The following is a 25884-nucleotide window of genomic DNA, read 5'->3' on the forward strand; positions in this document are numbered from 1 at the left end:
ACCTCAATAAATCTGGAAAAATGAAAAAACACTACAGGGTCCGGCTCTTCCTCACACCCATAGAATCAGGGCCTGAGGAACAGGAATTTTTTTAATTTTTTTCCTTTAGTTTTAGAGACGGGGTCTCTCTATGTTGCCCAGGCTGGTCTCGAACTCCTTGGGCTCAAGCAGTGCTCCCGCCTCAGCCTCCCAAAACGCTGGGATGGACAGGTGTGAGCTATCGCACCCACTAGGAACAGGAATTTTAATGAACTTCATAGGTGACTCTAATGCACAGCTAGATGCAAACATCACCTGAACAATGAAAAGAGCCCAGACCATTAAAATCAAACAGGGCAAGGTCCAAATGTACTTACCAGAAACATGACCCTAGGCAAGTTACAAGCTTCGATTTTCTCATTCGAAAAAAGGTGAGAACAATAGTACCGACTTCACAGCATTGTTAGGTTAGAATGTAAAGCACTTAGCTGAGAGCCTGGCCTATAATAAGCACTCAGCAACCATTAGTAGCTATGATTTTCATTGTCTGTGCCAATGCTACCGAACCTGAGCACTCGGTCCTAGGTTCAAGAAGAAAATTAACCAGGGTAGGGCCTCTCCTGGAGCTATTTTCACATCTCCACTGGTTACTATTACCAACAGGTCAGCAAGGAGTAGACAAGACCAAAGCTAAATTAAGGTCCACCCACACCTGTATCACCAAAATGCCCTCTCATATTCAGGAGCACTTGCCAAGTGCCCTCAGACAGCCAGGCAGAAACTGAAAAGGAACTTGAGACCCCAAAAAGTCAAAAGAGAAACAAAACAGCACCTTATCCAGAGGAATAAGGATTCTTCCTCTGAAGGTAAAAGAATTCACGCCAAGTAGATTCCAGAGTATAATCACTCATGCCATTTGTGTTGCATTTTTAAGCTTACAAAGTGCTTCATATCCATCATCTCCTTTGACTTAAGACAACATCTCCTGAATGGTAATAATAGCTCCCATTCCTTGAATATTTACTCTGGGCCAGACCCTGTATTCCACACTTCACATGTACCCTCGTCATTTAATTCTCACAACCTTGTAGGACTATTATTTCTCTTTTAAACATGAGAGAATCGAGGTTCTGAGAGTTAAATAACTTGAACCAAGGCCCCACAGTTAGTAAATGGCAAAGCTGGAATTTGAACCCAGGTCTGCCTGACCTAAGAGACCACTATTAGCTATACACAGAATGTACTACCCCTATCTTACTGTCTCCATTTTAGAGATAAGCTAATTGAGACAGAGAGAAAAGGTAACTGGCTCAAAACTACTTGGAGAGCCAACCTCAGTGCAGAACCAGACCCTCAGATGCCTGGCCTAATGCCTTTTTCACCTTACCTCTGGATGAGGAAAAACAGCTTTGAACCCCTAAAGATATTACATACAAGCTGGCATCCAAGGCTTCCAAACAGCTACTATAATAAAGTCCTTCCACCTGGATTCATCTGGGCACCTAGCTTATTAACCAGGACTAGCCAAAGAATGCTCTTGGGGAAAGCTGGAAGAGTACCACTGGACCCCAAGGGAATTAAAAAAAAAAAAAAAAAGGCGGGTGGGTGGGGGGCAGACCAACTAAAGCAACAAGCAGAGTGCTTCACACAGACCAGCACACTGGTCTCTGAGTCTTCCCATGAATCTGCAACCTACAACTGGTGCCCTCTGCTGGCAAAAGTATACATCTCTTCATAACAAAAGTAAAACCTAATTACTACAACAGTGGCTTAAGAAGGAAAAAAATATATGCTTCCTTCACAGACATTCTATTCAGGAATGAACATTATTTCTTACTTACAACTTTCCAATAGGCATATGCAACTTTAAATCGACTGCAATGATCCTCTCCTCTATCTGCTGCCCCTGCCTCACGTCTGCAGTTCTTTCCTTTCGGGATCCAAAGAAAATTGGGCTGTTTTACATAAAAAGGTAAAATATAAATAAATGATGCAAAGCCCTAAAGTCAAGAATACAGTGATGTGTATGTGGGTGAGATCAGGTCTGCACATCTAGCAAGTACAGAGAATTGAGGCAGGCACACACTTGAAGTGATATAAAACCCATGGGCACGTATGCTCAAACATTTTGGTAAATCTCTACCTTCGTAAAATAGCATGCTTATGATTTAGTCAACTAAGTCTCACTGAATATCTACTATGCAGGCTGTACCAGAGAGTGACAACATAAATCCTATATTAATATAATTCCAAAGAGCATACAAGCTGTTTGAGAAAATTAGACATAGGCATATACAATGGTAAAAAGTATGAGAGTCAAGTACAGAAAAGGTATCATGGAAACTTGGTGGGAGAAGAGGCAACTTCCAGTTGGGGAGAGGGAGGATGACATGAGAATAGAAATAAATTGAGAACTTAATAATTCTATGGAGTTTTTAAAAGGTATTCATAATTGTAAATATTTGCAAATAGGTAATTTCAATGTCCCATGATTTCATTTAAAAAAAATTTTTGGCCGGGCATGGTGGCTCACACCTGTAATCTCAGCACTTTGGGAGGACAAGGAGAGAGGACCGCTTGAGCACAGTAGTTTTGAGACCAGCCTGGGGAACATGGTAAGACCTCATCTCTACAAAAAAAGTTTTAAAGCTTAACCAGGCATAGTGGTGTGCACCTGTAGTCCTAGCTACTTGGAAGGCATGGGCAGAGGGATCACCTGAGCCCAGGAGTTTGAGGCTGCAGTGAGCCATGATTGCACCACCACTGTGCTACAGCCTGGGCAACAGGGCAAGCCCTTGTCTTTAAAAAAATATTTAAAAGATACAATTTTTTCATCCCACTACTTTAATATACTTACATATTTATTATGTTAAATAATATATTTTTTCATTACAATTTCTATTGTGGTAAAATATACATTAAATTTGCCATTTTAGGCCAGGTGTGGTGGCTCACACTTGTAATCCCAGGATTTTGGTAGGCTGAGGTGGGAGGATCACTTGAGCCCAGGAGTTCAATACTAGCCTGGGCAATATAGCAAGACTCCATCTCTACAAAAAGATTTTTTAAATTAGCTAGCTGTGGTGGTGCGTGCCTGTAGTCAGTTCTAGCTACGGGGTAGGCTGAGGTGGGAGGATCACTTGAGCCCACAGTTCGAAGCTCCAGTGAGCTATGATCATGCCACTGCACTCCAGCCTGGGCACCAGAGTAAGACCCTGCCTCCAAAAAAAGAAAAAAAGCCATTTTAACCATTTTTAAATATACGATTCATCAGCATTAAGTACATTCATAATGTTGTATAACAATCACCACTCTCCATTTTCAGAACTTTCTCATCATCTGAAAAGAAATTCTGTATCCCTTAAACAGTAATTTCCCATTTCTATCTCTATGAATTTGCCTACTCTGGGTACCTCATTTAAGTGCAATCATAGTATGTCCTTTTGTGCAGGCTTATTTCACTTGGCATGTTTTCATTCATCTTGTAGCATATACCAGAAATTTATTCTTTCTTATGGCTGAATATTCCATTGTATGTATATACCACATCTTGTTAATTCATTCACCTGATAACACTGAGTTAATATTTCACCTTTTGACAGACCACAGTTAACATTTCCCTAATATTTGACATTTAGTTTCCAATTTTTTGCTACGTCATAATTTTTATGCAAAGACTGTTTTCCTTTCAATAAATTTTTCAATAAACTGTTCTGTTAGGTTAAATTCCTAGTAATGGTGTCCCAGAGCATATGAATACTTTAATAGTTCTTAATAAATAAATCCGTAATTTTACTCTCCTCATTTGCCATTTTTCATAACCTGATGGACAAATTCCGGTCAGCAGTTTGTTACAAATGTATAAAGTGTGACAAAACCAAATGGAGGGAAGCTTTTGGAGAAAGAAAAGGAATTAACAAAGCAGAAACAGCTCAGAAGAGCTCCACTAGACAGAGCTGGCTGACTTCTGTGACAGGTTGCCCAACTGCTCCTTCTATCCACAACCTGATGTTTTCCAATTAACTTGGTGACTCTTTAAAAAAAAAAAAAAATCTGCCTGTGTCAGGGATCCCCCGGACCAAGCCCATATTGAGATTTGATAGAAGGTCTCACAAAACTCAGCACTGCTAAGTATCGTACTCATGGCTAAAGTTTATTACAGTTACACAGTAAGTGTACACAGTTGGATCATACAGGAAAAAGACATAAGCAGAATCTGGAGGAATCCATGTGCAGGCTTCTTTAGGATCTCTCCCTCCCATGAAGATTCACACAGAGCACATTTTTATACGAGGGATGTTTCTGCCTAGGGACTCAGTATGCAAGGTTTTCATTGGGAGTTTGGTCATATAGACATCCTTTACCTGGCATGTACCAAAATTCCATACTCCCAGAAGGAAAGCAGGTGTTTAGCATAAATCATCTTGTTTGAACAGTCTAGGTACAGTGAACCACCTTTATTAGTGAACAGTGAGAATACCCCTAAATCCACGTGTTCAGATAAGGGCCAACCATGCAAGTAGGCCACTCTAAAAGATACCAGCCTCAGGCCATATATAACTTTTTCTGCACACCCCCAATTCAAGATTCATTTTGGCCAAAAAGCAGCATCTCTCAACATATATATGTAGATACCTATGGTAGAGTTGAAAAGATTGTGGATCACTTATACCTTATCCAAGTAGTTCTGATTGCTTTCCTTATAAACCTTCATTGAAAGCAGCTGTATGAAAGGAATAGGAATTTTGGGAAACACATCTTTTAAAATTCAAATCAGATCATGGAACTCCTCTGCTCAAAACTGAAATGGTTCACCATTCATTTAGTAAAAACCAAAATCCTTACAACAACCTACAAATCCCTACATGATCTGGCCCCTCTGGCCTCATTATTCCTTTCCTCCTCTTCCTTCAGGTCCAGCAACCCTGAACAATTTGCATTTCCTCAGAGGCCAGACACAGTCCTGCTTCAGGGCTTTTGCTCTTCCTAATCCTCTACCTAGAATGCTCTTCCCATACCTATATTGCTCACTCCCACATTTCCTTCAAGTCTTTGCTCAAATGTCACTTTCTGAGAGACCTACCCATACCACCTATTTTAAAGTATGCTATCCTCACAAACATCCCTTGCAACAATCGCCATTCCTCACCCTAATTTTTTCTATACTTCTCATCTTCTAACATACCATATAATTGATTATGTCTTATTGCCTGTCTCTCCCCAGTAAAATATAAGCTCTTTGAGGGCAGGGATTTTTGTCTTTTTCTTCTGTATTTCCAGCAGAATCACCCAGCAGAAGAGTAACAAATTTTAACTTGACATAGTAAGAAACAGGGAGGCACTGAATTCAGGGATAGTAACCTAGTGCAAATAGCTAGATCTTCACGTTTGGTGGTGTGGGAAGATCAAGTCATAAGAAAATGTGAAAGAAGTTTTTTTTTTTTTAATTTCACTGAAGAGATGACCACAGTATATTCAGTTATTGAAGAGTTTTAATAAAAGGAACTATTTACAAGGGTATGGGTACAGTTAAGGCAAATCAACAAGGTTTGAACCTTCTTGGGACTAGAGAATCTAGCAATAGGAGACAGTTACGAGAAGCCAGAAAAGACCTAGAGCTATAAGAGGGCCACTGGAGCAGAGCTGTGGCCACTCACAATCTCTTGCTAAGTATATGAGAAAGAGAAGGAGCAAATATTTCAGCCTCACTTTTCTATCACTCTCCAAACCCACCATGAATAAAGCCAGAAAAGAGAGTATGCAGTTCTTTAGTAGTCAGCCTCCCAGGAACACAGAACAAGAGAGATAAAGATGGAAAATAGATCAGGAAGGGCAAAAAGAATATCCTGCACAATGGCCATTTTGTAAAGCTATATGCGCAAGACACAATGCTTCAATGTGCTACCAGCATCTTCAACTATGTCCAAATCTTCCCTCTAAATCTTCTCTTCCTATTACCAGTGGCATCACCATCCTCTCACACAGTAATTTTGATTAATCTACTCCCTCTTCCTCATTCTTCAAGTATCCAATCATTTGTCAATTATGCTTTCACAACTTACCTCAACTTCTTTGTCAGTCTATTTCCATTGCTCTTTGTTCATGCTCTCATTCTCTTACCTGGTTAACATCAGTTGTCTTAGCAAACTTGCCACTTTGAAACATCCCCCACTGCCATTTATGTTACTCAGTGCTACTGGACTAATCTTTGTGAATTAGTTTCACTACCATTATTGTTGCTCAAAAACGTTTAATGACTTTTACTGCCTACCGTAAGTCCAAACTCCTTAGCCTACTACTCAAAGACCTCAGTAACCTGGTTCCAACTTAATTTTCTCAATTTATTTCTCACAACTCTCTTTTATCTTAGTACAAATTAGACATTTGTTAGCTGGAAGTCAATGAAGCTTAGTAGAAGGAGCGAAACGACTAGAATTGGTCAAACTTGGATTCAACTCTCAGTTCTACCATGTCACCAGCTGGGGGTCCTTGGGAGTTACTTTTCTGGCATGAGATTTAGCAACCTTATCTGTGAAGCAGGTTACTGAATGATGCAATGAGAACATTTGTAAATGTACCTAGTGTTTGGCATCCAATACGCATACTTCTCCAAATACGCTCCATGTTTCTGCCTATCTGTCCTCCACCTAAAATGCCCTCTTTCTCCTCCCACCTTCTCTATAAGACCAGTCTTTTAAGGTTAAATGTTATATGCTCCACAATGCCTCTCTTGATCCTTCTTCCTACCTGAAGTCACCTCTCCTCAACACTCACATTATTTATACCTTCCTAATATTAACAAATACTTAAAACATTACAGATGGCTAGCAGAATTCATCTCTCTCCTACTAGAGTTGAAGCAGCAGTGATTTAGAGAACTACCACATGGAAGCTCACCCAGCAAGTAAAGGGCAAAGCCTAAAGACCATGCATGTCTCGGGTACTAAGATATAAAAGTATGCCTTTTGCTAGTCTGTCCCACCTCTTCATTAGGGGCCATATAGTAAAATTACTGTGTACCAGAGACTACAGTAAGCCCTTCTTTATATGCATTCTTTCACTGAATCTGCCCAACAATCCTATGTAGCAGGTATTACCATAGCCTATTTTTTTACAAATAAGGCAAGTGAGGCTCGGGCCAGTTTGTCCAAGGTCGCAGTGCTAGAAAGTGACTGTGTCAGGAACAGTATTTGGTCTATTGGACGCCCAAATTTACGTCCTTAAGGGCTATGAAATATTAAATCAGACACCCACTATGAAGCAAATTACATTTGCAACGTAAGCATCAAAGACAAAATACACCTTTGATTTCTAAAAAGTAATCAATTAAGGAGAAAAGAGTCTTAATTTTCATCAGAGAATGTACATTCAATGACAATGGAACTAACTCCAATTTGGATGGTGTGAACAATATGAGATTGTGACACAATGCTGTAAAGGAAAAGATGCATCATCTCAAAATAAATTGAATTCCCATTTCAAAATAAATTGAATTCCAACCAGAACGCAAGGTATATGAAGACAGCAACCAGGTTTGTCTCACTGCTGTGTACCTCCACATCATAGAACTGTCTTACACAAAGGTGCCTAACACCCAATGAAATTGACGATAAACACTGGGAAATAAGCACACTGTTTAAATGGCAAAAGTTTACACTTGAGAACTTTATAGCAGGAAATGATAGCTATTTCAGATAGATTTTTTAAGTAAACCATACAAAGTGGTAAAAGAATTAAAGAGACAAAGAAAGCCTCCCTGAATAGAGAAGGAAACAGTTAAGAATAACTACCAAAGGTGTCTTCCTGAATCCTTTCCCTCTCTGAAGGTTCAAATCATCTGGCTTCAAATGAAAGTAAAAAAGTAGGTGGAAAATAGAGAATTGCCCTTCTAGTCTTCCTACTTTGGAATTCCTTTTAAATAGCAGCTTTCAAATATCTTTTTATAATAAATGTTTTACCTTGTAACATTTAAATTCTCATTCAAGGCAAATATGAAGTTCACTCAAAAGCAGGACAGCTAAGGAGTTATTTGACTAGGCAGTCTTTGTTGCTGTTTCAAAAGGCCAAAATAAGGCTGAGGAGGAAAATTTCCCCAATGATCACTCTTAAAGTGATTCAATAAATTGGTTACGATGGAGAAAGACACTTAGCCTAAGTGCAAGTGCTGTCTTTTTGGGTAAAATCCGTGTAGTCTAGATGCAGTTCTGCTCAAAATCCAACATCCAAATGCCTATCTGCAATCAGCAGACGCGGGCAGACAAAATTTAACCTAAAATGCAAACTCTCAAAACTTAAGCACACTTAAAAGGTAAACTAAATAAGTTTACAAATCCAATAACTGATACCATCACTTCTGGTTTTGAAGGAAATCATAAATGCAAAATTCTCCAGTATCCTCAATCTTTTAGGTTTACTTAAAAATTATGAAAATTAGATTTGAATATGAAACGTTCCAAATCACTAAGTTAACAATGGATGAATGGGTACAATCAGTATAGTCATTCTGATTTGATAGTTACCACTGTGAACCTTAACCACTTGCAGGCTTTTTTTTGGATACAGTAAATCAGTACCAATGAGAGCTTTTTAAATGACCTGAAAAACACTACAGATATTCCAATCAAAAAATCTAAAATGCTCCAAAATCCGAAATTTTTTGAGTGCAGACATGACATTCAAAGGAAATGCTCATTGAAGCAGTTTGGATTTTACATTTTTGTATGAGAGCTGCTCAGCTGGTAAACATAATGGAAATATTCAAAAATTGAAAAAAATCTAAAACTCAAAACACTTCTGGGCCCAAGAATTTCAGATAAGGAATACTCAACCTGTATCATCTCTAACAGCCTTTCAAACCACTTTCAACTAATGACTACTGAATTTATACTTTTAAAAGAATGTAAATGCAAAAGATCTTCACATTAAGATGAAAAATAGGAGGTTCACTTTTATTTTGCTAATCCGTCAAAATACATTCAAGCATGGCACAAAAATTATATTCAACACTAGGTTCTGTACCACCTGCTCCCATGAACTCTTAAATCTGAATAATGTTCAGATAATTCTCATAGGTGGAAGTGGTCAAAACATACAACCAATTGTCCCTCCTCCCCAAGTCCCACATGCCAAAATGTTTGCATATAAACTGACAAGAGGAACCCAGAAGTGACTAAATACCACTATGCTTTTTTCTTCACTACAAATAGCAATTTTAAGGGTAGACACATGACAATGAAGTGTTAATATACCATGAACAGAACAGGTTGCCTTCCTAATACACAGAAAATCCTTTTACATAATTCATTTGCAAACTTTAGAAGCCACTATATTCCCATGTTGGGAGTAATATGACAACAACCTTATTAAACTGAAAACCCTAAGAAAGGTGTACTATTCCAATTGACCCAGATCTTCCCACCAAAACTGAGTAAGTCAAGCAGAGTAGTATTTAACAATTACAACCAAAAATTTTAGAGAATCATTTTCTGTATCCTAGAGGCCACTCTACAGCCACCAAAAAGCTGGACCAAATTACCAAATGAAGTAGCCCACATGTAATTTGTGTATCACTAGAATTAAAAAATAAGACAGAAATGTATGGAAAGTGTAGAACTATTTGACAGTAAAGGATTTGACTATGTATTACCTCAATGTGCAAAAACATCCACCCCGTTTGTCATAGAGGATATAACACTATTTGTACCAACCATCCGCTACCCTTTGTCAAAGTGACTACTGAGCAGCTATAACCTAGCCTAATAATCTTAACCTTTCTTCTTACTTCTTTAAAAGCCCTGCCAATCAGGAAAAAAAAAAAAAAAAAAACTGGCAAGAACTAGACCTTAGGAATTGAACAGTGACAAGAAGTTAAAAAAGGTTCAATATTAAAATATTATTTTATTTTAAAGCCCAATCTTTCAGAAAGCTTCTTAGTATAGCTTTGAGCCTTCAACGTCAATATGTCAAATATTTAAATATTAACATCAAGTTAAGCGTACTAGATTAAAAGGTACTCTGAACCCACCCACCAGGTTATACATACTCTCACTCAATCATGTAAAGAATTGAATTCTTTATTTATGATATCCATAAACGTTGCTATTCTCTATTTCTATCCAGAAAGGCAATTTTCTCCTATTATCAGTTTTGTTCTTCTCTTATAAACAACAACTTGAATGCTATTGCAGGAAAGGGCTACAAATATACATTTGTTAACCAAGCAGAATACACAGATATTTTGCTTTACAACTTGCACCTAAAATACCAGTATACGTAGCTGGTTCACTAGTTGTCATAGCAATTTAGGGCTATTGCCCAAGCTATGCATAGCAGTTTACATTTTCAAACCTCATATAGAAAGGGCTATTGTGATATGAACTGGCAACTACATTCCTGTGAAGCCCATCTCAGTTACAAGCAAATGTGTAACTTCCAATTCTGCAAAGAATTTTGATGGCAAAACTTTCAAATCTGATGCAATTGTCTTAAGCAAGTTTTTAAACAAATTGTTTCGCAGCTACTCTGCCATTCTGCCAGTAGATGGTGCTACAAAGATCGGGAAAAGGATTTCCATGAGGCCAACAGTTCGGATATAGGAAAAAAAAAAAAAAAAAACGTTTAAACCTGCTCTGAAAGTACAAAAACGCATTTGAGGGTAAAATATAACCCTTATTTTTAACCATTCATTACAGACAAACCAGTAAGAGGGATGAAACTAGGCCATCTGAAAAATTTTAAACAGTTTATATGAATGACATGCTTAACACAAACTATATAGAACTACACAGTACACAGTTTGAAGTAAATTGTCATAGAAATGACCAACCATGTCAAGATGATAAGCAATTCGCTTGGTACAAGAGATGGATGCACAGAAACTTAAGAGTTTAAAAAGCCACATCCACCACTTCAAAAGTTTTGCCTGTAAGGGATATAATTCAACACGCAACTAGCAGGGCAACAGGAGAGGGGAAAAAAACCACAGGACCTCTTAAGTTTCTCTAAGTACACATCAAGAATAAAGAATTAACACGTAAAGTCTTAAACAAATATCCCTTAAAAAACGGTACGGAATGGATCCTAGAAAAAAAATGTTAGACATGTACGGTCAAACACAATGATTTATTAAAAATAAAACGTAAAAATGATTTTTGTACATATGCTTCCAAATTTCAGGCATGGGATCCAAGTAGATTTCATAGAAAACGCTGTAGCCAGGTTATCAAGTCCTTACAACAAAGTATAACTACCCCCCACCCCAACCCCCACCCAGGTTTTGCTACAGAATCAGCAAGTTCACTCCCTCCCTCCCCCCAAAAAACACAAATTAAAACAAGACATTTTGCTAGTATAAAAACGACCAAGGTCCAAGTAATAATAAAAAAATAGAGTCCATCAATGACTGTAACACAAAAATGTGTATGTGGGGCCGAGTCCATCTTCAGAGGGAGAGACAAGAGAGGTGGCAGGCAAATAGAGGAACACCCCCAAGGGTAAGCAGCCTTAGAAGTGGCTCCCCCAAGGGCAAAACAGGGAAGGCGGTGTGTGTGAGGGGGTGGGGCTTAGGAGTTGACCCCACTTGGGCTGTTGAAAAGAGCTACCCCTATAGCCACTCCCAGGCATTTTAAATTTTCTTTTAGAAGGAGCTGCCTCCATAGCCACCCCCACCGCCATAGCCGCCTCTGTAAGGTCCACTATTACTGCGACCGCCCCAGCTACTGCCTCCTCCGCCGCCGCCGCCGCCGCCGCTCTTCATGGGCCCATAGGAGGACTGATGCTGGCTGTAGCTGCCGAAGCCGCCGAAGCCGTTACCGTAGTCGCTCCCACCGTAGGACGAACCGCCGCCGCCGCCTCCGTAGGCATTGTAGCCGCCGCCACCGCCGCCGCCGTAACCACCGTAGCTGTTGTAACCGCCGCCGCCGCCCTTGGAAAGGCCGTTCTGGTCTCGACCACCGCCGCGCCCCCGGCCGCCTCGGCCGCCCCGGGAGGATCGGGAGCCGCCTCCACCCCCACCGGAGTAGATATCCTCCTTGGGGACTGCCTTCTTCACCTCCACGCGATGGCCCTGAATCGGATGGAACTTGACCACCGCGGCCTTGTCTGCCGCGTCGTGATTCTGGAAATACACGAAGCCGAATCCACGCTTCTTGCCTGACTGCTTGTCGGCAATAATCTCGGCCTTTTCCACGGTGCCAAACTGCGAGAAGTGCTCGATCAGGTCGCCCTCAGCCACGTCTCCTTTAAGGCCTCCGACAAAGAGCTTCTTAACCTTGGCGTGGGCACCGGGCCGCGCCGAATCCTCCCGGGACACCGCCCGCTTCAGCTCCACAGTGTTGCCGTCCACGGCATGGGGCGAGGCGGCCATGGCGGCGTCCGCCTCCTCCACATTGGAGTAGGTCACGAAGCCAAAGCAACGGGAGCGCTTGGTCTGGGGATTCACCACCACCACGCAGTCCGTCAGAGTCCCAAAGGCCTCAAAGTGGCCGCGCAGGCCCGACTCACTCGTCTGCACATTGAGGCCGCCGATGAACAGCTTACACAACTGAGAATTCTCCATCTCCAAGGCCCGGGCCTTGCCCCCGCCCTGCGAGCTCCGAGGTTTCGCCGTCGCCGCCGTTATCGTTGGTTAAGGCCTCTACACAGCTTGGGCCCAGCCGTTGCTGGAGCCACCCCCGCCGGTCACCGACGGGGAAGGGAAAAAGGGAAGGGGAGGGAAGGAAGGAAGAGAGGAAGGGGGAGGGAAGGGGAGCGGTGCCGGCTAAAGGGCGAGCCGAGGAGACTGGAAGACAACCAAGGCCACCGCTACCGCCGCCGCCACCTCCGCTCCCCTATCTGGGCACCACACAAAGAGGCCGCTGAACGCGCGCGCACCCTCCCCGAGGCGTGCGTCACCGCCGACGTACCGCAGCCTAGGGCTACCAGCCAATCCCCGCCTCGCTCCCCTTAATCCCGCCTACCGCGCCGCAGCGCCGCTCTAGATCACGGGCTCCCCGCCCTCCGCGGTCTATTCAAGCCCGCGCCCTGTGCCGCTCCCGCTTCCGCTTCTGCCAGCCCGCTTTCATTCCCGAGCGCCCCACTGTCCCTTGACATGGGTCCCTCCCTGCCCTCCGCGCACCACCGCGATTCATTTCCTCCTAGCACCGCGGCTGTTCCCAGTGTTTCTCCCCCTCCCCTTTACTCATCCCCTCGCCCAACTCCGCAGTGGCGTTCGCGCCAGCCCCTTGAGAGACATCTGAGTTCAGCCAATCACCGTGATCCCCTCGCACCCACTTCCGTTTTCGGCAGCTGTTGGACGGGCGCGCTCCCCGGTGCGCGCTTGCCCCGGCGCCCCCGGCGTGCAGAGCCTGCTTACCACCCCCGCGCCTTCTCCCGCCCCGGGCTTTGCGGGGGAGAGAGCAGGGGGCGCGCTGGGGGCCATTCCCAACGGATGCGGTCTGGGGCGCCACGCGCGGGCTTTTTGAAAACTTGACTGTTGGGGTTGGGGGCCCGGATCTACCCGCCGCCTCTCCGCTTGTCCGCTACACCTGGCGTCCCCGCCCCACCTCCCGCCCGCACAAAGATGGAGGGCAGAGGCCTGGTCCACGAAGGCGGTTATTAACCGTTTACAGTGGGCCCGACGTGCGGTTAAACTAAAACTTTGCCACGTGGCCCTGCGCAAAAGCGAGCCCGAGGCGGCGGTGTGAAAGACAACAGGGAACCAAAAGAGCTTCAGACATTAGGAACCAGACGAGGCGCCACATCCCTGCCTCCCTGCCACCCTCCCGCCATCCTTGAAGCCCTCCCACGATGCCCTCTCAGAGGAGGCCCTTTCAGGTCCCCTTGGCACACTCCAGCAGACATTTTCATTTAACCTCAGTGAATGGTTTTTTATGTGTAATTTACATCATCTATGTGTTGCTCTCTTTGAACTAGAATGTTAGCTTTTTTGTTGTTGAGATGGAGTTTCACTCTTGTTGCCCAGGCTGGAGTGCACTGGCGCAATCTCGGCTCAGCAACCTCCGCCTCCAGGGTTCAAGCTGTTCTCCTGCCTCAGCCTCCTGAGTTCAAGCTGTTCTCCTGCCTCAGCCTCCTGAGTAGCTGAGATTACAGGCGCCCACCACCACACCCGGCTAATTTTTGTATTTTAGTAGAGATGGGGTTTCACCATGTTGGTCAGAGTGGTCTCAAATGATCCATCTGCCTCGGCCTCCCAAAGTGCTGGGTTACAGGCGTGAGCCACCGCGCCTGGCCTAGAATGTTAACTTTGCTTTTTTTTTTTTTTTTTTTGAGACGGAGTCTTGCCCAAGCTGGAATGCAATGGCACAGTCTTGGTTCACTGCAACCTCCACCTCCCGGGTTCAAGCAATTCTCCTGCCTCAGCCTCCCAAGTAGCTGGGACTACAGGCGGGCACCACCACACCTGGCTAATGTTTGTATTTTTAGTGGAGACGGGATTTCACCATGTTGGTCAGGATGGTCTCAAACCCGTGACCTAGTGATCTGCCCGCCTCGGCCTCCCAAAAGTAGAATGTTAGCTTTTTAAAGGTGTTGGTTAGACGAATGTTTTACAGAGAGAGAGATCATATACCCCTAAGTTACTGCTTTTAGTGCCCTCACTCAGATGGGAATGGAAGAAAATTACAATGGCTTCCATTTATTGAGCCTTTGTGTGCCAAGCAAGATACATGGGGTGGGACATAGTTAATATGAGGCATTATGTGACCAAAAGCCTCCAAAACCATATGGTAAACGCTGAAGAAGTTAAGAGGAATTCCTCACTGTATCCTCAAGTATTCAGGAAAGATTTAGGAAAGAATTGGAAGTTGCACTGAACCTCAGAGCCAAAGACTAGTTAGTATCCTAAGCAAATTAAGGCTGGAACAGAAAACCAAATACCACAAGTTCTCACTTATAAGTGGGAGCTACACATTGAGTACACATGGACACAAAAGAAGGGAACATTAGACATCAGGTCTTTTTTAAGGATGGAGGGTGGGAGGAGGGTGAGGACTAAAAAGCTACCTATCAGGTATTATGCTGATGACTTGGGTGACAAAATTATCTATACACCAAACCCCCAAGACTAACAATTTACCCACATAACAAACCTCCACGCGTATCCCTTGAACCTAAAATAAAAGTTGGAAAGGAAAAAAAAAAGATTTCTATAGGGAGTTTATTTGAGCAAAATCCAGAGGGAACATAAGCTTCAAGAGACAGGGAGTGGGCCAGTTAGTTTGAGAGAAGCAGGCAGTTTTAGATAGAAAATAGTAAGAGGTAAGATAGGTTGAGGGTCTTTGGTACTATGAAATGATACTATGGAATGTGCTGAATCTTAGGTTAAGTAGTTTGGATACTGTAACAAAGGTAAATAGATGGGCTAAGGTTTGAGGGTAAACTAGTCTGATCTATCACTTACCCTGTAACCATCCAGTTATGTGACTTTGGCTAAGTTACTTAACCTTTTAAAAATGTAATCAGTTTTATTATCTTAAAATGGGAATAATAAAACATCTTTCTGTTGTAGTGAAAATTAAATGAGATTCTACATGTAAACATGTATACATGCCTGGTACACAGTAAGTGCTCAGTTTATCCAATTATATGAATCCTATGCCTGGTGCTGGCAATATGGCTGTAAACAAAAGACAAAAACCTCTGCCCTCATGATGCTTACATTCTAGTGGGAAGAAGCAGACAATAAACAAATAAGAGTGGTATATGGCATGTTAGATAGTGATAAATGACATTAAAAAAATGAAAGAGGACAGTAGAAAGCTATTAACCTTGTTATTACAAAAAAAATTCAAATGTCAGGATTTGCCTATTGATAATAAAGAAAGGGGAAAATGGGCTGGGCACAGTGGCTCGTGCCTGTAATCCCTGCACTGTGGGGGGCTGAGGCAGGCGGATCACTTGAGGTCAGGAGCTCAAGACCAGCATGGCTAACAAATTGAAACCCCATGTGTGGTGGCGCATGCCTACAGTCCCAGCTACTTGGGAGGCTGAAGCAGGAGAATTGCTTGAACCCAGAAGGCAGATGCTGCTGTTGTTAGCTGAGATGGCACCACTGTTTCAGAGTCATCCAAATCTTAAAACAGTAAAAGATGAACTCCTGAAGGAATAAAGACCATAACTTATGAAAACTGTTACTTTAGGAATTTACAATTTTGGTAGATAGTTTTTGCCTACATTGTTTTTAAATAATAGTTTACCAGCAGTGCCCAACTTTTCTGGCACAAGAGACCTATTTTGTGAAAAACAATTTTTCCACAGACCAGGATGTAGTTTCAGGATGATTCAAGTGCATTACATTTAATGTGCACTTTATTTCTATTATTATTGCATCATAATATTCAATGAAATATAATTATACAACTCACCGTAACGTAGAATCAGTGGAAGCCTTGAGCTTGTTTTCCCGCAACTAGCCGGTTCCCATCTGGGGGTGATGGGAGACAGTGACACCCGAAGTGTGTTGCTTATGTCCAGTTTACTCCATAATCTAGTTTTGGTTGCTGTCACTGCAGAAAACCCTGCTTCACAAATATAGGATGCTGGAAATGGAAGCAGGCTTTTCAGTGCTTTTGTGGCAATCTCAGGATATTCCATCCAGAATGTATGGAGATTTGAAGTTGTCTCAAACATACAAGGCTGCCGTCACTTGCAATCTCAAGCAGTTGATCCTCTTCTAGTATCGACAAAGTCGATTCTTCTGGCTTATTCACAAATGGGTGGTGGATCCATTCCTTCCCAGCTCAGGGATTTTTTTGTGGTTGGCAAGTAAAGCTCAAACTCTTTTGAAAGCTGAGCTAGGTGATCATGCACCAGCTGGGAGAAAGAAGGCGTTGGCTCAGTCACTTTCAAAATCTCTGCTAATGTTTGAAACATGTCAGAAATCCCAATGTTCACTCATCGCCCCCATAATTCCAGTTTGGTTTTCAATGCAGCCCCTTTATCTGCTGATTTGAACACAGTTGTCATTCTCCCCTGAAGTGACAGATTGAATTTGTTGAGCAGGTTGAATGTGTCACACAAGTAAACAAGTTTTGCCACCCATTCTACGTCACTGAAATGTGCTGCTAGTGGTGACTGTTTTTGTAAAAGAAATCTCTGGAGTGGCTCTCATAACTCAAAAATTCTGGCCAGTTTTCTACCTTTAGAAAGCCATCTCATTTCTTATACACATGTCACAGAGTTGCGCAAACAGACATTGAGTTAAGGGCATGCACTTTAATGTCATTGATAATTTTAATCACATCCTGTAAAACCTTAAGTTCAGGTGACAATTTTCGGCTACCCGGCATTTCTCTGTAGATGACACAGTGCATAGACTCACATTCAGAAGTGACCTCTTTGACTTGAGTAGTGAAACCAGAAAGCCATCCAGTCATACCAGCCACTCTGTCTGTGCATATGCCGACACAAAATGACCAATTCCGTTTTTCTGATATGTAATCAAAGTCTTGAATAGTTCTGCACCTGTGGTGTTGGTTGGCAACAAAAGTGCACATAACATATCCCCCTGCACATCCTCCTGAAAAAGATATGGCACAAAAACAAGCATTGTTGTCTTGTCAACATCAGTAGACTCATTAACCTGGATTGCATACCATGGTGACTCATTAATCCTAACAATTGTGCCCCAATATCCTCTGTATTTCATCACTTTGTCTAGTTATGGTACTAGCCGAAAAAGGAACATGTGTCACCTTTTGAACTTCAGCCTCTCCTAAAAGTTCACGATAAATGTCCTTAGCAGCAGGCAGGAACAATTCTTCACCAACGGTAAAGGGCTTCTTAGCTTTAGCAATGCAGTTAGCCACTAAGAATGATGCTCTCAGTGCAGATACATTTGATGAAGTGGTGGCCTTCAATAATTGCTTCTGGTTTTTTGTTTGCTTGTTTTTGAGACAGGGTCTTGCTCTTTCACCCAGGCTGGAGTGCAGTGGTGCAATCTTGGCTCACTGCAACCTCTGCCTCCTGGGTTCAAGTGATTCTCATGCCTCAGCCTCCCGAGTAGCTGGGACTACAGGTGCATACCACCACACCCAGCTAATTTTTGTATTTTCAGTAGAGACGGAGTTTCACCGTATTGACCAGGCTGGTCTCAAACTCTTGGCCTCAAGCAATCCACCCACCTCAGCCTCCCAAAGTGCTGGGATTACAGGTGTGAGCCACCATGCCTAGCCAGTTGCTTCTGTTCTTTGTGTTCATTTGAAAAACTCAAAAGCCTTGTGTTTTAATGCAAGGTGCTAGGTTTCCATGTGGAGAAGCAGTTTTGAAGGTTTCATGGCTTTGTTGGATAGCCGGTTGCCACATGTTATACAAAGTGGGCTTGTAGAATGTTAATCACTTGTTGCAATGAGCCTGTAATTTAAGTAGGACTCTTGGTATTTTCTTTTAAATGCAGCTTTGTTTTTGATGGAAGTCTTAATGTCTTCTGATGTCTCATCATTCAGTCTGTCCCCCTTGACAAAGAAGCTCTCCAGTGACATTTGTTTTTTACTCATTTTGGCTAGGGTTAGCTTGTGGGCTTACCAAAACTATGACTGAGACAAGTGCATAGCATGGGAAAGAGGCATGGATGGAAGTGGTAAATAAAATAATGGGCAGGCCATGCTCAGACTAAAGTTAAGTGTCAGATTCTGACAGCCTGCCACCAGATGTAGCTGTACAATTGAAGTACATCAATTCACTTGCCACTATAAAGCCTACCGCCAGCCACGGCTTGTCACTTGCCACTCACTGATAGGGTTTTGATATGAGTCTGCGATTTATTATGGTCTCTGTGCAGTCAGACCTCCCTGCTAATGTTAATCTGTATTTGCAGCCACTCCCCCACATTAGCATTACCACCTCAGCTCCACCTCAGATCATCAGGCATTAGATTCTCATAAGAAGTGCACAACCTAGATACCTCACATGTTCAGTTCACAATAGGGTTCATGCCCTATGAGAATCTAATCCCGCTGCTGCTGTGACAGTAGACGGAGCTCAGGTGGTAATGTGAGCAATGGGGAGCAGCTGTAAATACAGATGAAGCTTCACTCGCTCACCCACCGCTCACCTCCTGCTGTGCAGCCCAGTTCCTAACAGGCCATAGACTGATACCAGTCCATGGCCCGGGAGGTGGAAACCCCTGATCTATGCCACCTAAATGGGGATCCATTAGGGTTTTCATTTCTATTGACTAATAAAGCTTCACAGAGGTAAATGTCAGGTCTAGACACCTTACATACAGTAGGGTGTAGGGATGATCAGAGACAACACAAGAATGTTGTAGAGACATTAAGAAAGCCACGATACGTGCAGTATGACTGGAATGTTAAGTTTTTTTGTGTTTGTTTGTTTTTTTGAGACAAGAGTCTGATGCCCAGGCTGGAATGCAGTGGTGCAATCTCAGCTCACTGCAATCTCCACCTCCAGGGTTCAAGCGATTCTCCTGCCTCAGCCTCCTGAGTAGCTGGAATTACAGGCATGTGCCACCACTCTCGGCTAATTTTTGTATATTTATTAGAGACAGAGTTTCACCGTGTTGACCAGGCTGGTCTTGAACTCCTGACCTCAGGTGATCCATCTGCCTCTGGCTCCCAAAGTACTGGGATTACAGGCATGAGTCACCACACCAGGCCAGAATGTTAGATTCTTTTTGGAGATTAGATCAGTAAAGGTAGGGACAGTCAACAAAAGGAGTATTATGTAAACACTTAAATGATGCAGTCAATTTCCTACTCTAGGTCATTAAGGAGGAAAAACTATTTTTTTCTACTTTGCCTTTTAGATCACTGCCTGAGTTTACTTTGTTTCTTTAACTCGCTTACAGGTGTCTAAGCCTTCCAAAATAAAACACTTAAAAATAAAACTGAAATGTAGACTGCCTTTGGCTTCCATCCCTCCTGCAAGCTTGATTACAAAAAGCTAATGGAATGTGATGGTTACACAAGTCATAGAACCACACACTAAAAAGAGTGTGTTTTAATATTAAATTATACGTAGACAGAGAAAGAATGAACTGAGAAAGAAAGGAAAGACTATGGCCAGCTATATTTCCAGAAAGCAGCAACTGTGATTTTTTAAAATTAGCTTTTTATGGGATCCATGTTTGTTTTACAGTTAGGATTCTGCTATGGACTAAATTGTGCACCCCTGGTCCCCACTCTCAAATTCATATATTCAAGCCATAACTCCCAGTACCTCCAAATGTAACCATAATTGAAGATAAGGTTTCGAAAGAGGTGATTACGTTAAAATGATGTCATTAGGGTGGGGCCCTACTTCAATATGTCTGGTGTCATAAGAAAGACAACAGGAGCACAAGTGCATAAAGGGACGACCATCTGCAAGCCAAGGAGGAGAGGCCTCAGAAGAACCCCAGACTGCCAGCACTTCATCTTTGACCTCCAGCCTCCAGAACTAGGAGAAAATAAATTTCTATTGTTTAAGCCACTCATTCTGTAATATTTTGTTATGGCAGCACTAGCAAACTAGTATAGGTTCCATTTTTATTTATTCAAGGTGAACATTTCAAAAGGGCATTCTTTGCCACTTGTGGTGAAAGTATATTTTTTCTAGTGGACCCTAACAACTCATATCAAAAGCTTTTAAATTTGGCCCATTCTTTTGAACCAGCAATTACACTTCCAGAAATTTATCACAGCGAAATAATTCAGGACCTATACAAGGATTTAGCTATAAAGATATTTATTTTAATTTGTTTATACTAGAAAAAAAGTTGGAAATGACCTAATTGTCCCAAAATAGCTGTCTAATAAATAGAGAAACAATTAAGTGCTCCAGGTAAGAATACTGTATTATGAAGTACTTAAATTGATATTACAGAGGAAAAAGTCATGACTTGCATTTAGATATAAATCTCATAACATCAAGATGATGTATAAAAAGTCACACTATTTATTTTATCAAATCAAATTAAGTCTGACTTAATTGGAACCCCATACTTGTCAGAATGGCAAAAATGTCAATATGTCATTACTGGGGTTCCTTCCACCTTTTTTCATGCAAAGGCACTTGCCTCTCTCTCTTTAATAAAATGCTTTTTGTGGAGAAAAAAAAAAAAACCCAAGAGGAAGATTGTCTTTAAAAGGGTCTCTCCTGAGGTGAGAAAATGAACAGACCTATTCATTTTGTAGTGATGTTAATTGTACCTTGTTCTTCTCCTGTATATTCCCTTGCCTCAAGAGCAAAATCTAGGCTTTTAGAAGAGGGAATTGTATTTGTCTCCTCCAGATGGAAGGAAATGTTGAAGGAGGGCCAGGCGCAATGGCTCACGCCTGTAATCCCAGTACTTTGGGAGGCCGAGGCGGGCAGATCACAAGGTCAAGAGATCGAGACCGTCCTGGCTAACATGGTGAAACCCTGTCTCTACTGAAAAATACAAAAAATTAGCCAGTCGTGGGGCAGGCACCTGTAGTCCCAGCTACTCGGGAGGCTGAGGCAGGAGAATGGCGTGAACCCGGGAGGTGGAGCTTGCAGTGAGCCGAGGTCACGCCACTGCACTCCAGCCTGGGTGACAAAGTGAGACTCTGTCTCAAAAAACAAAAAAACATTGAAGGAGGAGGGCTTAGTGTGAATAAAAGATAGCTTCCCAAGTCTAGAAGTGACAAGAAGCTTCTGAGTTTTCCCCACTGGAGGAAGCCAGTATACAGCCCCCACCACCCCCAACTCCACCCCATCCCCCACATCATTGATAACACTGAAGGCTGAACATTAATTATCTTGAAAGTAAGGTAACCACCTTGGTGCTGGAACCAGATCCACATTCCTAGACCCACGTAAACCTGGAACTTTTTATACACAACTCCAGTAATAACAGGGTTTGAATTACCAGCCAGATGGGTAGGAGGTTGAGGCAGATTATCAGAATTAGAGGACTAAACAAATTTAAACATTTCTCAGAATATCTGTTCCCTAAAACACACACCCCAGCACATACCCATGCACAGACTCATACACAGAATATGTACCTTCTAAATTAAAAGTATTTCGAGCTTTCTATTGTCATTTATTTATCATTTCATTTCATTCATTCATGGGCTAGGTGTTGTGAATAAAGAAAAGTCTCTGGCCTCTAGGAGCTCACAGTTTTGGGAGAAAGAGAAAATCAATTATAATACACTTGACAAGTAGTATAACAGAAGTTGTAAACACAGTGTGTTAGGATAGAAATGAAGAAACCCAGAGTTCAGTAAATGCTTCAAATAAAAGCTGACTTCAGAAGTACGTATAATAATTAAGCCTACAAGAAGGTACAGGAAACAGTGTGTGTACATGCTGTGTTTGGAATTGAAAAGTAACTATCAAAAATGTGATGGTATATGTTAGTTTCCTATTGCTGCTGTAACAAATTACCAGAAATTTAGTGGCTTAAAAAAACACACAAATATATTATCTTACAGTTCTGTAGGTCAGAATCAAGGTGTTGGTAGGGCTGTGTTTCTTTTTGGAGGCTCTAGGAGAGAATCTCATTCCCTGCCTTTTCCAGCTTCAAATGTCAGCCTCATATTCCTTGGCCTGTGGCCCATTTCCATATTCAAAGCCAACAATAAGCCAGTTGAGACCTTCTCACTTTGGATCACTCTGACACTAACTCTTCTGTCTCCCAGATAATCCTGGTGTAATGGACTGAATGTTTGTGCCCCCCCAAAATTAATATGTTGAAACCCTAATCCCAATGTGACAGTATTTGGAGGTGGGACCTTGGGGAGGTAATTAGGTCATGAAAGTGAAGCCCTCATGAATGGGATTAGTGCCCTTATAAGAAGAGCCCAGAGGGCTAGCTAGCTCTCTTTCTACCATGAGAGGATACAATGAATGAGAAGTAGGCAGACTGCAAGATGGGGCCCTCACCAGAACCCAACCATGCTGGCACTCTGATCTTGGAGTTGTAGCCTCCAGAACTGTGAGAAATAAATTTTTGTTGTTTATAAGCCATCCAGGATATGGTACTTTGTTACAGCAGCCCAAACTAAGACACCAGAATAATCCCTTTATTATAAAGTCAGCTGATTAGCAACCTTAGTTCCTCTTTGTCATGTAACATAACACATTCTCAGGTCCCAAGGATTAAAATGTGGACATGTTTGCAAGACCATTATTCTGTCTACCTAAGGTGGGAACAAGAAAACTAGCATGATGAATAGAACAGTACCTCACATCTCAATACTAACACTGAATGTAAATAACCTAAATGCTCCACTTAAAAGATACAGAATGACAGAATGAATAAAAATCCACCAACCAAGTATCTACTGTCTTCAAGAGATTTGCCTGATACATAAGGACTCACATAAACTTGAGGTAAAGAGGTGGAAAAAGATATTCCATGCAAATGGACACGAAAAGCAAGCAGGAATAGCTATTCTTGTATAGATAAAACAGACTTTAAAGTAATAATAGTTAAAAAAGACAAAGAGGGACATTATATAATGATAAAAGGATTAGCCCAACAGGAAAATATCACAACCCTAAATATATATGCACCTAACACTGGAGCTCCCAAATTTATAAAACAATTACTATTAGACCTAAGAAATGAGATAGATGGCAACACCATAATAGTGGGGGACTTCAATACTCTACTGACAGCACTAGACAGGTCATCAAGACAGAAAGTCAACATAGAAACAATGGATTTAAACTGTACCCTAGAAAAAATGGACTTAACAGATATTTACAGAACATTCTACCCAACAACCACAGAATATACATTATTTTCATCAGCACGTTGAACATTCTCCAAGATAGACCATGTGATAGGCCACAGAACAAGTCTTCATAAGTTTAAGAAAATCAAAATTATATCAAGTACTTTCGCAGACCAAAGTAAAATAAAATTGGATATTAACTCCAAAAGGAACCCTCGAAATTATACCAATACATGGAAATTGGAAAATAAGTAATCTGCTCCTGAATGACCTTTGGATCAACAATGAAATCAATATGGAAATTAGAAAATTATTTGAATGAACAATAATAGTGACACATCCAACCAAAACCTCTGAGATACAGCAAAAGCAGTGCTAAGAGGAAAGTTCATAGCACTAAATCCCAACATCGAAAAGTCTAAAAGATCACAAATAGAAAATAAGGTCACACCTCAAGAAACTACAGAAACAAGAACAAACCAAACCCAAACCCAGCAAAAGGAAAGAAACAACAAAGATCAGAGCAGAACAAAATAAAATTGAAACAAAAAAATACAAAAGATAAATGAAACAAAAAGCTAGTTCTTTGCAAAGATAAACAAAATTGATAGATCATTAGCAAGATTAACCAAGAAAAGAAAACAAAAGGTCCAAATAAGCGCAATTAGAAATCAAATGGGAGATATTACAACCAACGCCACAGAAATACAAAAGATCATTCAAGGCTACTAGGAACACCTTTATGCACAAAAACTAAAAAACCTAGAGGAGATGGATACATTCCTGGAAATATACAACCCTCCTAGATTAAACCAGGAGGAAATAGAACAGACCAATAACAAGTAGCGATATTGAAACAGTAATAAAAAAAAATTGCCAACAAAAAAAAAGTCCAGGAGCAGATGGATTCACACTGAATTCTATCAGACATTTAGAGAAGAATTGGTACCAATCTTACTGAAATTATTTCAAAAGATAAAGAGGGAATCCTCCCTAAATCATTCTATGAAGCCAGTATTACTCTAATACCAAAACCAAGAAAGGACATAACAAAAAAACAAAACTACAGACCAATATCCCTGATGAACATAGATGCAAAAATCCTCAACAAAATACTAGCTAACCAAATCCAACAGCATATCAAAAAGACAATACACCATGATCAAGTGGGTTTCATACCAGGGATGCAGGGTTACTTTAAAATATGCAAGTCAACAACTGTGATACGTAAACAGAATTGAAAACAAAAATCGGCCAGGCACAGTGGCTCATGCCTGTAATCCCAGCACTTTGAAAGGCCAAGGTGGGTGGATCACCTGAGGTCAGGAGTTCGAGACCAGCCCAGCCAACAGAACCCCGTCTCTACTAATAATACAAAAATTAGTCAGGTATGGTGGCACATGCCTGTAATCCCAGCTACTCAGGAAGCTGAGGCGGGAGAGTGGCTTGAACCTGGGAGGCAGAAGTTGCAGTAAGCCAAGATTGCACCACTTCATTACAGCCTGGGCAACAAAAGCAAAACTCCATAAAAAAAAAAAAATAGAAGGAAGGGAGGAAGGGAGGAAGGGAGGGAGGGAGAGACAGAGAGAGAGGGAGAGGGAGAGAGAGAGAAAGAGAAAGAAAGAGGAAAGAAAGGAAGAAGAAGGAGAAGAAAGAAAAATAAAACAAAAATCATATGACCATCTCAATAGACACAGAATAACACTTGACAAAATTCAGCATCCCTATATGATTAAAACCCTCAGTGTGATGATTATTGACTTTTTGTGTTACTCCATTGTAGTTAGAGAAGATGCTTGGTATATTTTCCATTTTTTTTAATGTTTTAAGACTTGTTTTTGTGACCTAACATATGGTCTGTCCTTGAGAATAATCCATATGTTGATGAGAAGAATGTATATTCTGCAGCCATTGGATGAAATGTTCCATAAATATTTCTTAGGTCCATTTGGTCTGTAGTGCAGATTAAGTCTGCATTCAAAAAAATTGAAATAATACCAAGCATCTTCTCTGACTACAGTGGAGTAATACTAAAAGTCAATAACAAGAGGCATTTGGAAACTAGACAAACACATGGAAATTAAACAATATGCTCCTGAATGACCAGTGGTCAGTGAAGAAAGTTAGAAAAAAAATTGAAAAATTTCTTGAAACAAATGATAATGGAAACACAATATACCAAAACCTATGGGTGACAGTGAAAGCAGTACTAAGAGGGAATTTTATGGCTACAAGTGTCTGTATTGAAGAAGAAGAAAAA

The 25884-nt window shown here is 41.5% G+C and overlaps 2 protein-coding genes across 4 annotated transcripts in view; both read right to left on the reverse strand.

Annotated features, from left to right (window-relative positions):
* The window catches only part of KLHL3 (kelch like family member 3), a 270507-nt gene that overhangs the window by 122279 nt on the left and 122344 nt on the right, over positions 1-25884 (reverse strand). The window lies entirely within an intron of this gene.
* HNRNPA0 (heterogeneous nuclear ribonucleoprotein A0) lies at positions 10037-15749 on the reverse strand. The gene has a single exon (XM_055112981.1). It carries the CDS (start codon positions 12533-12535, stop codon positions 11615-11617), a length of 921 nt encoding a protein of 306 aa, XP_054968956.1. The 5' UTR covers positions 12536-15749; the 3' UTR covers positions 10037-11614.

Source organism: Pan paniscus, chromosome 4 (genome assembly GCF_029289425.2).
Source record: "Pan paniscus chromosome 4, NHGRI_mPanPan1-v2.0_pri, whole genome shotgun sequence".
NCBI classification, from domain to species: Eukaryota; Metazoa; Chordata; class Mammalia; order Primates; family Hominidae; genus Pan; species Pan paniscus.

Excerpts from the sequence above, each read along its gene's own strand:
- HNRNPA0 (XM_055112981.1), bottom strand. The coding sequence starts at position 12,535 with ATGGAGAATTCTCAGTTGTGTAAGCTGTTCATCGGCGGCCTCAATGTG.